The sequence below is a fragment of the Poecilia reticulata genome, chromosome 17, assembly GCF_904066995.2.
Source record: "Poecilia reticulata chromosome 17, P_reticulata-male-v2, whole genome shotgun sequence".
In the NCBI taxonomy this organism is placed as follows: Eukaryota; Metazoa; Chordata; class Actinopteri; order Cyprinodontiformes; family Poeciliidae; genus Poecilia; species Poecilia reticulata.
In genome coordinates this window covers 4,262,129-4,279,191 of record NC_088846.1, presented here as the reverse complement: position 1 = coordinate 4,279,191, position 17,063 = coordinate 4,262,129, and the positions used below count along the sequence as shown (strand labels likewise).

Sequence of the window (17,063 nt, the reverse complement as noted above, 5' to 3'; positions counted from 1 at the left end):
TGAAGGTCTTTCAATCTCTTCCTGGAAACTTTTTTATATAATAGCCAAAAGAAATATTTATAAACTTTGACAGCTTACTAGCAGTGGTGGGAACACTTCAGCTAAACCGCTAATGCCCTAATTTTTCATGTAGCACTTTAGCACATTTGCTAACTTTAAAAACATTTAGCGCACTTAGCTTGCCCTAAATTAATTTACCTGGATACATTCTAAAAGTTCAACATCTGTGCTGAGGTTTTGGTTGGCAGTTACAACGTTTATATTCCTGCTTTTTGTTTGGACGCTGTTTAGCTTCATTTCGTCTCCTAACTTTGTGTCACTTTTCTCCCCAAATAACTTTATTCCAAGCAAGAAACATGCAGGAACAATAAAACAGACAGTAGGGAACGAGAACAAGCTATAAACATAAATACAATATCTAAGGGCATTATGGAACATTTAAGTTACAATGTCAACTAAATTTGTTGCGAAGGATTGTAGTCTTTCAATAGCAGATAAGATTTGAAATAAAGTTAGCGCCTTAGCATTAGCTTCTGAAAATAGACCTTGTTGATGTAATGCCTTAGCGTGAGTGGAACTAATGTTTATTATTAGTACTTTATGGTTTGCACAGCTAACCTTTTAGTTAGCGGTGCCCACCACTGGCTAACAGACAAACCACTGGTGGTTTGAATGAGATATCAATCAATCAAAGCTTGATTGAGGAAATAATAGAAAATAATGTGTCTTAATCAAGCCTTAATCATTACTTAGGGAGGTAACTCTTTTTCTCTTAACGACTCCAACCTAGTATTCCTCAAAACCTCCAGGCTCACCTGATCGTCCCTGGCGGTCTGAGCGGGGTTCTCCACATAACGCCACGTGATGCAGGGGGGACAGGAGTCTCCGGGGGGTGCAGCGTCAACGACGATGACGTTCTCGTGTGGACGGATCATGCCGCAGTCTCGAGCCACAGAGATAGCTGTCAACATGTTGTCCCCTGATAGAGAAAACCCGTCAGAAAGAGGGTGTCAGTGCAGACCGGCGTTCTCCCTGATGAACGGACGTCTTCACGGAACGGAGATACCTGTGACCATCAGAGTGCGGATGTTAGCCCTCCGGAGCTCAGTCAGAACGCCGGCCGTCTCCTGTTTGATTTTGTTCTGCATGACGATCAACCCGAGGAACTCCATGTTGGTCTCTATCAGATCCCTGAAAAAAAAACAAAAACACAAACCGAACACCTGTAATATCAGAGTAACCGCAAACAGAAACATTGAGTCATTAAAATTCAAATTTAAATTAAAAAATACTTTATTTATCCAAAAAGGAAATTAAATAAGGTGTTTAGAGAATGCTTAATAAAATGTTTCTGCTTAGAGATGTATGATGTATCAGCAGCGTCATTGGTATCAGACGATATTAGTCATTTAGTAATATATCAGTATCAGTCCTATACAATATTAACAACCGATATTAATTTCCATCTTGTTGCCATTTGTTTCTGGTTTTTGATCATGTAGTGTTTGCTTGGTCATGTGACAGTGAGAGTGGTTGATTTTTTTAAGGTGCCAGAGGTGTAGTGAGATATATAAATTATACAATAAACATAGACTGTCGGCCATAACAACAATGTTTACAGGGATATTGAAATTGGCCCAAATTTTCATATTAGTTCTGCTACTAGCGTAGGGTTGGGCATTTATTTTTGATTTATTGTTGCCATATTTCAGCTAATGATACGTAAAACCCCACAAAACGGTCCATATTGTCAGGCCTGTTACTTTTACAGTTTTCTCTATATTTGTTCAAGAAAAGTATCAATACATATGAATTAATTTAAAAATATGATTAAATGCAGTTACTGCATGTAGCTTAGAGATATAAATCAGACTTCTTTCTGTGACTGGAGTCCTAAAGAAGGTCTATTTATGTGGCTCTGATTGCTGTGTCATGTCGTTACAGCCATATGGTTACCTAAAATAAAAGTAATAAATAGTTCTTATCCTCACTTTTATCATTATCACAATAACACCATAAAATATTGTGATAAAACTTTAAGTCCATATTGCCAAGCGTTGTACTAGCTGCACGTCTTCTGAGGCATTTCTTCACTAGCGTTTCACAGCTGGAGGTTAAAAGTTTTGCTGAATGGAATAAAATCCCTAAATAACACATTGAAGTTTGTGGTTGTGACGTAACATAAAGTTTACGCAGTGTGAAAGTCATATTTGCTTGTAGAAGAGACGGGAGAACATCAGGGTCGGAGTTTAAACATTAACAGTGGAGATGTGAGCAGACAGATTCAGACTCCAGGTGGGAGCGAGTGCAGGCACTGCCAACGCTTTTTATCTGGGATTAGTGACGTACCTGCTGAGCGTCTGGACTTTGTGCCAGGACAGTTTGGACTCCAGCTGTCGGTGTGCCAGTGCAATCACCCTGAAGCCCTGCCTGGTGTAGCTCTCCAGAGTCTCAGTGAAATTCTGTGGGACTGAAGGGAAGGACAGGCTGGGATCAGAGCGGTCTGGACGCACCAGGGCCCTGGATGAGGCACCAAGCCTTTCTGCTGCCGCTTTCTTGCTATTATTATAAAGAAGACAAAAAAGGAGAGGCTGTCTTCACCCCAAAAGAAGAAGGCCTGACCTGAGTTTGGTTTGCAAAGGCCAGCCACGACCTCGGGTGCCCCCTTCAGGAAGACTTCCATGTGTTTGTCCCCCAGCCTCCTGACCACCACGCTCATCCTCTGCAGCGCTGAGGAGAAGGGGAACTGTCGCACTATGCCCATCTCACAGGACTGGGGAAACAACGTTAATAAAAACTTAAAAATGTTAATTTTCTCCATGCCCACAACGCCGTGTTAGGGCCATTGTAGTTAGAAAAAGGAGACATTTTCACCAAAAATTCAGAAACTTTGAAATTAAGCTCAGAAATCTTCTAGAGAAAAATTCTGAGCCCCAAAAGTCAAAAAATTGCTATAAATGAATCAATCACGTTTATTTGTATAGCACATTTCAGCAATAAGACAGTTCCAAGAGCTGCATTAAAGCGCTTTGCTATAAAAAAAACTCAGAAATTTTAAGATTCATCACAGAAATTTTCTAGAAAAAAACTTGGAAAAGTTTGAGTTTGAAATGTTACAGATTTGCTAGAAAAAAACTAGTTGAGGAAGAAACCTGAACATTTTCAACTTTTGAAATTCTGGAATTTCCAAGTATTTTTTTCTGGAATTAGAAATGATTGTTATTGATAATGGAATTTCTAGAATTAATCTAAAGACTTCAGAGTTTTTTGGCAGAAATGTGCTCCTAACTTTTTTTCTATCAACAATGACCCTAATAGGTTGTCATAGAGACTGCTACTTTTACAGCTCCCTGCAAACCTATTCATCCTCCTAAGAGATTTTCACATTCTGTTGCCCACAAACTGACTTTACAGTACAGAATCATCAAATTTAATGTATAAAACATTAAATCTGGTTGGTTTTCTACTTTTTTTAAGACTAAAACAGTCTTTCTGCCTGGATCAACTCTGGCTACCTTCACTGGAATTTCTGAAGGAAAAGAAATCCTACAATCGCGATGCAGCCACTTCCGTGTTTAACTGTGGTGATAATCAGTGTTTTGACCAGAGATAAGTTTTGATTTAATCAATTTTTGTAACCCACACACACAACTCTGAAAGTATTCCCAAAAATGCTTATGGCAGCATTTCAACTGGATTTCACTGCAAAAACATAAAATCTTAAGTAGTTTTTGGTCTAGTTTTGTCTGGAAATATCTTAGGTCACTTGAAATAAGACAAGTCTAACTTACAAGTCAATATTATAGGAACCTATTTTAAGTCAATAGTTCTTAAATATTAATAAAAAGTTGTCGTTTCACAAGCAGATTTTGTTCACTTAACAACATATGTTTCCCATTTTATAACTGAAACAATCAACCAATGGAACTGCTACTGTTTATCAATATACAAGAATTATTGACTTAAAACAAGCTGGAAAGCTACATGTAAGTTAATTTTGTCACATTTTAAATGAGCCAAGATATCTACAGTAGAAACTAGATAAAAAATACTTGGGAATATTTTGTGTTTTTGCAGTGTTCTTCACAGAGCAGCTGGACTCAGACGCTAATTAAATTACAAGTGGATTTATTTACTGGTTTCATGATTCTGAAGGAAACTGGTTCCACTGCATTTTATTTAGAAGCATCACAATAGAAGAGACATGACTACAAATGCACCCCACACTTTTCAGACTTATAAAGAAAGAGAAAAAAAACCATGAACAATTTTTCTTCTTTTTCACAATTACGCCCTACTTTGCGTTGGTCTGTTGAATAAAATCCTGATCAAATCTGCTGAAGCTTGTTGTTGTTATGTGACAGAATATTCTGTCTTACACAAATGTGAAAGTGGACACGCTGGACATGTACCGTGTTCTGGATCTGCGACTGGCTCTGACCGTCTCCAGTGACGGCTCGCCTTGGAGGTCGAACCACTGTGGGCATCAGCGGATTGTGAAGCGCAGTTTCTTCTTCTGTCGGCTCCTCTAACACCTAAAGAGGAAATAAAAAAATCCATAAATATTTCTTTGGAGAAACAGACTAACCCTGCTGTGGGAAACAGAAACACATTCAAACCGTTTCTGTCTGAAGCAACTTTTTACTCACCCAGCATGTGGCGGCAAACATCTTCAGATCTAAAGGGTCTCCGGAGAGCTCTCCCTCTATTTTAGTGAGAGAGTGACACGTTGCCATGCAGGCCACGAAGGCGCTCTTCACCAGGCGCTCTTCGGCTGGGCCCGGCTCCGGAGCAACAAAGCTGCAGACGCAAGTCGGGGAGTTCTGCGTTCGTTTTTAGGGAGGAAATGAGAGCGAGAGATATTTCCTCTACCTGCTGTGTTCTGCTCTATGGATGCCCCACAGGTCCAATCCATCCTCAGTGAGAGTGCCAGTCTGCAGCATAAATACAAACATGCAGCTAAAGCACCAACCAGAGCATTTCAATCAGGATCTTTGCTTCACTCTTAAACTGCTTCCTTTTCATGAGATCATTTTTAGAACTTCAAAAATACAAAATCTTTACCAAGTATTTTTGGTCTGGTTTATAGTGCAAATATCTTAGTGCACTTGAAATAAGACAAAACTAACTTACAAGTAACCTTTCAGCTTGTTTTAAGTCAATAATTCTTGAAAATTGGTATTTTTAAAAAAGTACCAGTTCTAAGCAGACTGTTTCACTAACAACATGGTAAATGTTTTGATACAACTGAAAAAAATCTGCTAGTGAAATGTGAATTTGTCTTGTTGCTGTGGATTACCTTGTCAAAGCAGACCAGGTTAAGCTGGCCACACATGTTGATCCTCTGAGGACTGATGCAAAAGATGCCGACGCGCTTTAGACGCCGCTGTGCGTACACGATGCCTGCTGTCATGGCTGCCGGTAAGGCCGGCGGAACGGTGATGGTGATGATGTCCAGAGACTCGATGATGATGGTTTTAGCTGAAACCTGCATGTTTTGGAGAAACCGTCAATGAAAACTACAAATCCCACATTTAGAGGCATCCCTAGTAAAGACATGGAAAAAGCCTTAAAGGGGCATTACTACCTGTTTTACAGCTACATAGTGCCATTTTATAGCAAAATCATGTAATTATGTTACCTTCAGATGTTGTCATATATCAAATATGAATTAAAAGAAATTTGACTTTGTAAAATAACTCCTTGAAATTGGGTCTCTGTCTCCTTCTGAATCTCCTGCTCTTTCTGAAACTCCACCTTCAGGAAGTCATCACAACATGGCTCCTCTATTAACCCTTTTGCAAGGTTTTCACCAGCTGAGAAGTGAGAAGTAGCTCCTATATTGAGCTCATTAGGTGCACAGTTCCACCAGGTGTTTGCTAATTGCTGCTGGCTGGTCTGAAGGAGCTTAGTGGTGGAGTTGCGGTGGGAGGGTTGCTACTCAGCTGGCACTAGGTTGCCTTCAACTTCAGAATGGTTGCCATGGGAGATTAAAGGATTTCTCAAACATGCATGAAAGAATCAAAGCAACACTCCAGGTATGTTTTTGAAGAGGGAATAACAGTATAACAAGAAGCAACGCTTAAAAAAGTCAATTTTACATCTTATTGACCCTTTAACGGGGAGAATCCATTTTAAGAAATAACTGTTACAACAAAATCCCCACTGACCCAAATACACAAAATATAACAGAGAAAATTAATTTCATTTAAACTTTTTAGAAGCTGATCAAAGTTTGTGGGAACTTTTAATAAGTAACCCATGGCCTCCTTTTTCCCAGGGGAATGCAGATAAAGTGGCACCTATATTTACGTTGCCATCTCACAGTGAGAACAAAGGAAGGGAGGCAAATCAATTTCTAAAACTCACTGATAGGACAGTTGCAGATAGGAGCAACATTGCTTAATACTTATGCAAGAAAAGAGTCTATTCTGTCCTACTATCACAAAGATAAACATGCACTAAACTCAGCTGGGAGACTGGTGTTTGGGTGTACTGTCTTATATCACTTGGAAATGGACTCAAAACAACACTATCGTTAATGCCAATAACTTCTGTCACAATTTATCGTCCAGCAACATTTGTTATCACACGGCTAATATTGGTGAAAAACTATTTACTCACGTGGTATCCCCCCCCCCCCCCAACTGTATAAATGTACAAATTAAAGGTTGGATTTTTCTACACTTTTTCATTTGAATTCATGCAACAAAATGCGTTTCCACGTCTTTACGCTGACAAACATGATACCCTGCAGACGTGTGTAGAGCAGCAGCAGTGGGACCTTGTTCATGATGCTGAGGACGATGGTGTAGACGAAGCCGATGCCCGCCACACCGACCAGACACAGCAGGAAGAGGTAGGCGTCCCGGTACAGCCTGAAGTCTGTGGGCTTAGGGTGGAGGATGGAGCACACCAGCTGGCCCTTCTCTGTACTGAAGCCTGTGGGGGGGTTAGGTGGACGGAAGTCGTTGAGATTGTTGTCATTTTTGCGTTTTGATGATGAACATTTTTATGTGCGTGCCTCACCTGTTCGAATCACCACGGCCTTCACCAGCTCGCCAGTGTAGAAGCGGGTCTGGATGACGTGGGTTCCACAGAACAGCGTGTGTCTCTTGTGTTCCTCCATGCTGTATCTCCTCGCCGCCTCGTCGCCCGAACTGGGCAGACTGGTTTTGGTCACTGGAACGCTTTCACCTGCAGAAAGAAGGTATGTGGAGAGATATCCAGTGAAAGCCAAGTTGGGACAGATTTTTTTTCTTTTTAGCTCAAACTGCAGCACTTAGGAAGCCATTACTAGAAAAGAATTCTCAGAATATTCCCACGGGTCAGGAACAAATGAAGATTTTAAAGGGGCAAAATTATGTCAAATTGACTTTGTGAGTTTTACATCACGCTCGCTCAGTCATATCTGTCTCATTTCCAGAGCTGAATGGAGTATCAAAAACTGTACTCAAGTAAGAACAGCACTACTTCAACATGTTTTCACTCAAGTAAAAGTAAAAAGTAACTGTCCAAGAAATTTAAGAAGTAAGGGTAAAAAAGTATTTGGTAAAAAGGCGACTGAACTGATCAAAGCATCAGTCATTTAACATTTAAAAATTACATCATCAGACAAACCAAAGTATAAAGTTTTGTGGACATTTTGGTATTTTAAAGACCAGAATTAAAATAACTCATAAAAATAGCGTAAATAGGAAATAAGAAAATCATTCATAAGGAACAATTTTTCTAAATCTATTTATTTGCATATAAAAACTTGTGAAACTTTAACAAAAGCTGCAGGTGTGTGTGTGTGTCCGGTGAATTTTTTGATTAAAACATGTTTGTTTTTTCATTCAGTGGATAGAGAATCCAGACATTTTACTCAAGTAAGAGTAAAAATACTTCATGATAAAATTACTCAAGTAAAAGTAAAAGTAACCCCTAAAAGTGCATTTATTTTACAAACCTACTTAAGTAAATGTAACTGAGTAAATGTAATTACCCGACTCTGTAAAACTTTTTTTTTTTACATATAAAAGTTACATACTGCACCTTTAAAACTTAAAAGAACCTGACGCCCAGCAAACATCCACACCTGTCAGCATGCTCTCGTTCACAACACAGGTCCCCTGGAAAAGCACGGCGTCACACGGCATCACCATCCCATTGGCCGGGATGGCGATGACATCACCCGGCACGAGCTCCGTCGACATGGTCTGTTCTGTGTCTGAGACGGACACAACAGTGAGCGAGGAGAGCGGGCACTCCAGCAGCGACGTGCGGCAGAACGTCAAACATGCCTTTGTCTCCTCTGCACACCGACACTCGCACCACGCTGTGAGACGCCACCATGTCGTGCAGCATCACGTATTGCTGCAGAACAGTCAGAAGGGAGATTTACTCAGAAATAAAAAATAAAAAAAGTAAACGGTCACATGGCTACCAGTATTCTAATGACAAATATTATGTGTAGAAATCTAGAAAAGACAAACAAATTGAACAAAATCTTCTCCGGTCAGCATTCACTTGTCTATGCCTCACCTTCCTAATGGTGTACAGTGAGGTAGCTATGGATATGACTGACATGAAAACGATGGCTGTGGCGTAATAGTAGTAGTCTTCGGCGCTCCACAGAACAACACTGAAGAGCTGGAAGATGTAGAAAGGATTCAGCACCTGGGGGGAAATAACAGAGAAATAAAAACCATCTGGAACAGTTGGAAGCAGAGTTAATTCAAGTTGGAGTGTTAAAGGAAGAGGCGCGGGTTTAACACTCACCTCCTTGATGAGAAGCTTGAACAGAGAGGGGACTCTCACAGCAATCTCATTCTCCCCGAAAAACAACCTCCTGAAAGAATGTTTGAGATTTTTTTTTTTTTTTGGACTTTGTCACCAGTAAATTTGTGTGAATTGACATATTTTTCATCAAAAATTAAAAAATCAAATAAAACTCTAATGCAGAGAGGTACCTGTAGTCCTGCAGTGCTTTGGTCAGCCCACGGCTGTGTTCAGAGTGGATGTGGGCACAGCTCACCTTCACATCCTCCAGGCCTCTAGAGGAGCACAGAGTTTTATCTTCTATTGTCGTGTGGACAGCTCTTCAACTCATAACAACTTCAGGGGTCTCATGTATAAACCATGCACAGATCCACATCAGCTACACACTAAAATACGCTGGCTGTCTTCTTCAAACCAAAACCTGGATGTGTGCTGTCTGAACCAAACTTTGGATCAAAAATTGTGACCCAGTATGTTGGATTAGAGAAGAGACCAGAAAGAGCCTCATCGTTCTTCACAGAGTAACATTTGAGATGCTACATTTCACCAGACCTCTTCCACAGGATGAAAGAAGAAATAGTTAGATTGTAAATTATCAATATAACAATATCGATCACAGAGGGCTACATTAATGACTTCAGTTCATGCTAGTGAACCTGTTAATTCACTTAAAGGGGACCTATTGTTTTTAATGTTTGTGTACCTTCATTTGGTTCTGTACTGCTTTTAGTAACAAAAAAAGAAAAAAAACATCCAATCATTTTCTGGGTATAAGTTCATGTGTTTTTGTTGTCTGGAAAATGAGCCGTTTTAAAAACCTCTCGATTGTGGCGTCACAATTGGCAGGCACTGATATATATGTTACCTAGCAATCCAAACTAAGCTGGTCAGCTGGTTTTATCACTGTATGCTCTGTACAATGACTACTGGAAAAGACAAGTGCAAATATTGGGTTGGGGGTCGTGGTCATTTGCATAAAAGTGATAGAGACCTAAAACAGTTCATTCTGAGACAAGTTCATAATAAGCAGGATGAGGAGGTGAAATCTCACTTTATGAGAATGATACAAAAATGTAACGATCATAAATTGTACAGCCCGTAAAAATATCCTAACTTGTTTAAAATGAAGCATAATGTGTTGCTCTTAAAAGGGCAGTATTATGTAAAGATGACTTTTTTGAGCTTTTACATCATGTTATAAAGTTATTCCCTCATAAAAAAAAACATGCCTGGAGTTTTGCTTTAATCTTTCATTCATGTTTGAGAAATCCTTTAATCTCCCCTGGTAACTATTCAGGTTTGCAAAACGTTTGCTGAAACCTAGAGATGCCTTCAAGCTTCCGCCTCACAGAGCACCTCTCCTCCCCACGGCTCCCCCACTCAGCTCCTTCAGACTAGCCAGCAGCAATTAGCAAACACCAAGTGGAACTGGTCGCCTCTTAAGTTCACTATATGAACTATTTCTCAGTCCAGCTCTCAGAAGAAAGCTTGTAAGCGGCTTAACAGAGAAAGGTTGTTGTGATGACGCGCTGAAGGCAGAGTGAGGGAAAGAGCAGGAGCTGGAGACAGAGGTCCAATTTCAAGGCCTAAAATTGCAATATCAAATTTATTTAAAGTCATGTTTAATATATATGTAGCATTTTTATAACAACTGAAGGAAACAAAATTACTTGATTGAGCTATAAAATGGAACTATGTGCCTGGAAAAAACATAATTATCACCCCTTTAAGGGAACATTAGGTTTCTACCTGCTACCAATTCCAAGCTAGAATAAAAACAAATCCAGAAAATGTCTTTTTTTTCCATAAACACCATAAATTCCTTATAGTATAACAAAGGGTTGCATCAACCTGCATTGAGTGGACAGTTACCAGAAAACAATGCCAACAGTTTGGAATAGCCCAGCCAGAAATATGAAGTCAACGCTGTGAGACTGAAAGGATAACATCTGACAAAATCATCCTGATGGAGAAGAGAGAAAGGCTCTCCAGAAACTTCAAGAACAGCTTTGATATTTGAATTTGTGTCCTTGAAACATGATATTTAATTTTATTTCTCAACACAATATTTAATATTAAACAATTTCAGCAGAATGGTATTTATGGGCTCAACTGTATGCAAATTTATAAGACAAGTTGTGCTATCACTCCATAAGTAGAGATTTAGTTCATTTAAGGGTTATTTTCTCAACATAAGGCAATATAGGTGAAATGGCAGAGGGGACCACTTACTGATAGAATTCAAAGTTCTGGATGGCATCATTCCAGTAGTATCTAAAGTTGTGGTGCGTGAAGTATTGTATCTAAGGGGGAAAGGAGACTGAGGTGACCAGAGGCCGAATGGTTCATCATTATGTTCCACAATAATAAAGTCCATATAAGTAAAAACACATGTAATGTAACGTACCCAAACCTGCTGCTCCTGGGGAAGCTGTTCATCGGGAACAGAGCAGACCTGATGACCAATGTCTCCGTTTGGGGGCTGACCTCTGGGTTTTACATCCAGATCCTCAAAGGGCTTCCTGCCTGGAGCCAACATTCTGTGGACTCTGACTCGAAACCACTGCCTGAACTCATCCTTCAAAGTTCACCCAGAAAAGACATTTCTCAAAGCTGTAGTATGTTGTAACTTTTTTTTTGTTAAAGTTTATTACATATTTGATAAAACTGTCACCATGTTGTGACAGTTAGCTATGAGACAGATAATCTGAAAAGTTTGATCTCCTCCACCTCCAATCTGAATTATTATTGCCGTCTGAAGAAATGCACCGCTCCCAGACTACACAACCAATCAGAGCCAGGAGGAGGGGCTTAGCACTGTCAATAATCCTCATGTACGTGCCACTAAATGTGCTAATGGCGGAGAAACAACAGGAAAGCTGTTAATTCGCCTTAATCGGTGGCTATGCTAACTAGCGTTAGGATTCATGATACGCTGTGCTAGCTGTAGTGGTAGACAGGGGCAGAGGAGCTTGATATTTTTCACAGATTATCTGTCTCATACTGTCCTCCCATGACATGGTTTCAGCAAATATGTAAAAAAATATATATTTTAATTAATAAAAGTTACATGGTTAAAGCTCTAGCTTTAATGTTTGATGTTCAAATTAATCAACATGCAGAATATACACAAATCAGGTGTTTTCAACTCTTCCCATGTTTTGCTCATATGAAAACAAGTGCAAACAGGTCATAAATAAATTATCAACGTTCATTGCTTAATGTTGATTTTGTTTTGCACCTTGGTTCTGAGAAGCAGGGTGTGTGCATCGCTCAGAGACGTGTGTGTGCACGTCCCCTTGACGCCCCACTCTGGCAGCCAGTAGAGCAGCAGCAGGAGGAGACCCCCCGAGCAAACTGCACCCACCCCAACCAGGGCCAGCTTCCACAGACAGGGCCGGTAGCCGCTGACTTCCTGCACACACACACACACACACACACACACACACACACACACACACACACACACACACACACACACACACGTTTCTCCTGAAATGCTTCACAGCCAAATGCATCGCCGTGTTTTTAAAGGAACTGTTATGTGAACAACCAAAAAATATCAAGTTTGCTGTGATATTTATTTTTTTATGTACAAGTGAATAACAAAATGGCAGGTATTGTAATAGTATTATGAGCATTTAAATTGGGGATATTTGTTTCATTTTTTCAAAGGTTTTTATCAGAACTTTTTTCTTCCTGCGATTCAATTAAATATGCCGTGAAGATTGATATTGTATTTTTAATGACAACAGAAGAAAACACCAACCGCCATCTTGGTTGGCAAATATGTAAGCAGGAATCCCAGCAGTTACGTTGTGAAGAAACGGCCAGGGAACAGTTTTACAGGTTTGTATCTTCAGATGGGACTGAGGTTTATAAAATCATCATTTCTCCATCCATCCCATTTTCTTTACACCCTTGTTCCTCAGTGGGGTCAGGAGGATTGCTGGTGCCCATCTCTAGCTAACGTTCCGGGCTAGAGGCGGGGTCACCCTGGACAGGTCGCCAGTCTGTCACAGGGCAACACAGAGACACACAAGACAAACAACCATGCACACACACACTCACACCTAGGGAGAATTTGGAGAGGTCAATTAACTTGACAGTCATGTTTTTGGACTGTGGGAGGAAACCAGAGTACCCGGAGAAAACCCACGCATGCACAGGGAGAACATGCAAACTCCATGCAGAAAGACCGGGGCCGGGAATCAAACCCAGAACCTTCTTGCTGCAAGGCAACAGCTCTACCAACTGCGCCACTGTAACCACTTAAGTAACATAAGTAACAAAATAAAGGTTATCAATGTTTTCACTGATAGCAAATAATGTGTTTCAATTGAGCCTGAACCTCAATCATGTATTCATAATAATACACAGCTGAAATCAGATATTTACATATATTGAATAAAGAAAGATCTGACATGAAATCAGACTTAACTCTTCCCCTGTTTTAGATCAGTTAGGATTATCAACATTATTTCTATTTGCTAAACTTAAAAATAATCTAAGAATAATGGAGTTTACAGATATCTGGAGCCAAATATATTGTCACAATTTCTAACTTTACTATAACACGGGAATATTGTCTAAACAATAAACACAATTTTTGTTTACCATCTCATCCTCCAGACCCTGGTTGATTATTTTTACATCTTCTCTTGTCTTCATTTTGTCAGCCTAACATCTGCAAAGGAAATATAAATACGTGACGACGAATCAATTTTATTCATTACACAGACAAAACTTTAACTCTCTCTAATTATCATTAAAACATAATCTCTTACCAAGAGCATAAAATAGATTACATTTAATTCAATTCACTTTATCTATGGAGAGCCAATTCACAACATGGGTCATAATTCAATCATGTAGTATGATTCAAAGTCATTTGCATACACTTCAAATTCTAGTTATTAAAATATGCAGTTAAGTTCAATTTAAATTTTGTAAAATGCCAACTCGTGTCTTTGGCTGTGCAGCAATACCTTACACTGAGCATGCATGTGGCCACAGCAGAAAGGAAAACTCCCCTTTAACATGAAGAAACCTCCTAATACGTCAGAAATACGCCTCATTTATGTCATAAATTTAAAATCTCGGCCTGGATATATTTGCTTATTTTAATTGTATGCAACTTTTTAAATGTCATGCGAGTAAAGATATTTGCCCATTTATTCATAACAACTGCGACTTCCAATATCTAGCATGTTATTTTCACAATTTACCATCTATTAAAAGAGTGCCCCTCAGATTAAGCTCACTCCCTGCTACGTAAAATTACCGTAATAAACTAGAGATGTGCCGATCAGGTTTTTTCCTGCCGATACCGATTCCGATCACCCATGAGGGTCGATCACGGATACCGATCACGGATACCGATCACATAATTATTATTTTTTTAATCAAAAGCACTACTGGTTACATTATGTGGAAAAAGGAACCATGAATTCACCTTAATTTAGACAAAAATTTGTTTTTAATAACTTTTTCCGAGAAAAAAACAGGCATTGTGCAAATTGTACTGCTATCGGTAATACTATCTTTAACAGACTGAAAACATATGAAGGTTCTGAAGAGGCTAAATAATGCAAGATGCATTTTGACGTGCTTCAATTTTCTGCAGCAACACACAAACTTCCCCATTCACTCAGTGCGTTATAGTTCCACATTGCTTAGGATTTGTTGCTGCGCGTTTGCGCAGAGTGAAGGAAAGAGGAGACCAGCTGCACAGGCAGGCTGGGAAATGAGATGCAGGTGATCGGTTTGTGTGATCGGCAACAAGAGACCGTGTCGGCGACCACCGATCATACACTTTTTCACGGAAATCGGCCGATTATGATCGGTGGCCGATCGATCGGCACACCTCTATAATAAACCAATATTGGCTGGAAAAGGCAAGGCCTCCCCTATCAGAAACCGCTGGATGTTTTCAGATAGTGCAAAGTGTGGCAGAATCAGGGTACAAATTCGGCTGGAACGTCACCGCTATGTTTAGGACTTTAGCAACAAAACTTGAATAAAGATTATGTCAGTCAGGCATTTATCGGTGAGTCATTGGAAGACATAAACAGAAGGAAGGAAAGTAAAACAATCATTATGTCCCTCACAGATAGGAAAGGGAGCATGAAAGAAAGAGTCTCTAAGACTTGGAGGCTAAGCAGGAAAATTTAGACACTCAGGTCAGTTTGACTTCAAAATCCTCCTACACCTACATTCTATCAGAACAAGAACTGTGTGGCCAGACGGTTCCTGTGCTGTGGAAACCCCTGTGACTTTACATTAACTGTATTTCCATGACGACAACCTCACTTAAACTTTTATTGACACTGTTGTGCAATGTGACTACCGTGGTGTTAACCAGCGATCCAGTGGAATATAGGTTGCAATACGTCTGAACCTTGGCACCGTGTACACATGTTCACACTCTGTAACAGCTTTACAACGTCTGATCCGCCGACAGCCCGGCTCTTTGAAGCACACAGAAGAATTACCCAGTTCAGATCCTTCACAGAGCCCTGCAGAGTGCTAATGCATCATGTGAAACTATTCACATTTTGTCTCTTCATAACCACAAACCCATTCTAGTCAGAGACAATTCAAAGTGCTTGAAGTTAAAAGCAATAAACAACAAGAAAAAGAAAAAAATATCAGAGTAAAAATCGAATCCGTTTGATGTTTTTACAGTATAAAACAGATAATCTGTGAAAAGATCGATCTCCTCCACCTCCTCTCTGAGCTGCTATAGCTTTTCTGAAGAAATGCCCCACTCCTGGTCAAAAACAACCAATCAGAGCCAGGAGGGACTTAGCACTGTCAATCATCCTCATGTACTCATATGGAGAAAAAACTCACTGGTACAGGAAAACCTTTCATCGGTGGCCATGCTAACTGGCCTGAGGGTTCACAGCAAACTGGGGAAAAAAAGGAGGGTGGGGGACATATTGATACCATATTGGTAATGATATTATCGATATTTCTGGATTGATCCGCCCACCTCCACTTTGCAGATTAGGTAGAAGATAAAAGCTACACGTAACTCTTTATTTACTAAGAGTAATATTAAGCGACACTCTACAGACCCAACACCACGGCACCTTGCTGAGGGGAAGATGCGCCCAGGCACTGGGGAAGGGAGGGAACGGATGGGGGCATGTTGACAAAAATCACTACAGCGTGGCTGTCACAAACTAAACACTTCAGCTCAGAGGAAAGAATGCAAGAATGCTGAGCTGACATAAACCCATTCACACAGAGCCAAGAGTTCAGATGCGATAGGAACTCAGATTTGAGGATTACTGGAGTTTTCAGCTCATAAATCAGCATGAAGGGCCAAGAAAGTGGACTCCAACGCAGAACGCAGACGATGCAGAAATAAAAAAGTAAATAGCAGAATATGTTGTTTATTTTCAGTCAGGTTGTCGATCCCATAAGAAAAGCTCTTGCACAATCAAAACAAGAACATTGCATAGATTTTGTATCATGGATTACAGAAAATCACTCAAGTTTCAAGTTTCAGATGAAGTTAGAATGTGATCTTTTTCTTTTTTTTTTTTTTACCAATAGCCTAAAACACCTTAAATTGCAGAATTTAACTAAGGTCGTTTCTGCTCGCAGTGGAGACTTACCGACGCCTCCTTTCTTCTGTGTCAACAAATCAGCTGCTGCATGCTTGTGAGTCCGGATCGTCGCTTTGGAAAAACTCTGCGGCCCCGCAGATCTGACAGCGTGCGGTCGCCGCACACGTTGCGTGGAGACAGGACGGTCCCAGTCCACGCCGATCTTTCAGAAGGAAGTGGGGAAAACAGGATGTGAAGTCACCACGGGGGACACCGTGTGTGTTTTTTTTTTTTTTTTTTTTTTTAGGGTTGAGTTTCTGGAAGTTTAAACAAATCGTTGCACGGCAGCGGCATGTCCATGCGTCCACGCAGCAAGATTCGGGGAAACTACGGCAAACCGAGTGGACATTTAGTCCAACAACCTCCCCATTATATGACTGCTTCTTAACCCAATGCAAAACAATACTGGTATTTTGCAAGTACAACTAATACATAAGAAATGAATTATGCGTAAAAGTGCAATATTTCTTGCACTTTCAGAAAATTAAGTGATATATTCCAATTTTAATGATTATCGATTAGAGACAATGAAAACCCAAAATGTTGTGTCTCAAAAAAATTGGGATAATGTTAAAAAGGTCATTAATAGAAACTCCTGCTGTCACATCCCAAACAGCTTTAACTGAAAACACAGAAGCCAGAAGTTTCCCAAGCGTTTGAATGCCTTTTTCACTCTAGGTC

General features: G+C 40.0%; 1 protein-coding gene across 2 annotated transcripts in view; it reads right to left on the bottom strand.

Annotated features, from left to right (window-relative positions):
* LOC103479095 (polyamine-transporting ATPase 13A3-like) overlaps positions 1 to 16,693 on the bottom strand; it is a 29,288-nt gene extending 12,595 nt beyond the window's left edge. The window contains exons 1-20 of one of the 2 annotated variants that reach the window (XM_008433326.3): positions 16,392 to 16,693; positions 13,381 to 13,450; positions 12,005 to 12,178; positions 11,171 to 11,341; positions 10,996 to 11,066; positions 8,955 to 9,038; positions 8,764 to 8,833; positions 8,527 to 8,661; positions 8,286 to 8,358; positions 8,081 to 8,212; positions 7,030 to 7,197; positions 6,785 to 6,942; positions 5,300 to 5,488; positions 4,873 to 4,934; positions 4,650 to 4,800; positions 4,413 to 4,535; positions 2,623 to 2,773; positions 2,350 to 2,470; positions 1,067 to 1,191; positions 816 to 979 (exon numbers count right to left, since the gene is read on the bottom strand). In XM_008433326.3, the coding sequence (XP_008431548.2) occupies positions 816 to 979; positions 1,067 to 1,191; positions 2,350 to 2,470; positions 2,623 to 2,773; positions 4,413 to 4,535; positions 4,650 to 4,800; positions 4,873 to 4,934; positions 5,300 to 5,488; positions 6,785 to 6,942; positions 7,030 to 7,197; positions 8,081 to 8,212; positions 8,286 to 8,358; positions 8,527 to 8,661; positions 8,764 to 8,833; positions 8,955 to 9,038; positions 10,996 to 11,066; positions 11,171 to 11,341; positions 12,005 to 12,178; positions 13,381 to 13,434 (2,376 nt within the window). In that variant the 5' untranslated portion in view covers positions 13,435 to 13,450; positions 16,392 to 16,693. Of the gene's footprint in view, positions 1 to 815; positions 980 to 1,066; positions 1,192 to 2,349; positions 2,471 to 2,622; positions 2,774 to 4,412; positions 4,536 to 4,649; positions 4,801 to 4,872; positions 4,935 to 5,299; positions 5,489 to 6,784; positions 6,943 to 7,029; positions 7,198 to 8,080; positions 8,213 to 8,285; positions 8,359 to 8,526; positions 8,662 to 8,763; positions 8,834 to 8,954; positions 9,039 to 10,995; positions 11,067 to 11,170; positions 11,342 to 12,004; positions 12,179 to 13,380; positions 13,451 to 16,391 lie in introns of those variants that run through there. The other variant, XM_017310244.2, reaches the window with a different exon arrangement.
* Positions 16,694 to 17,063: the final 370 nt, after the last annotated feature.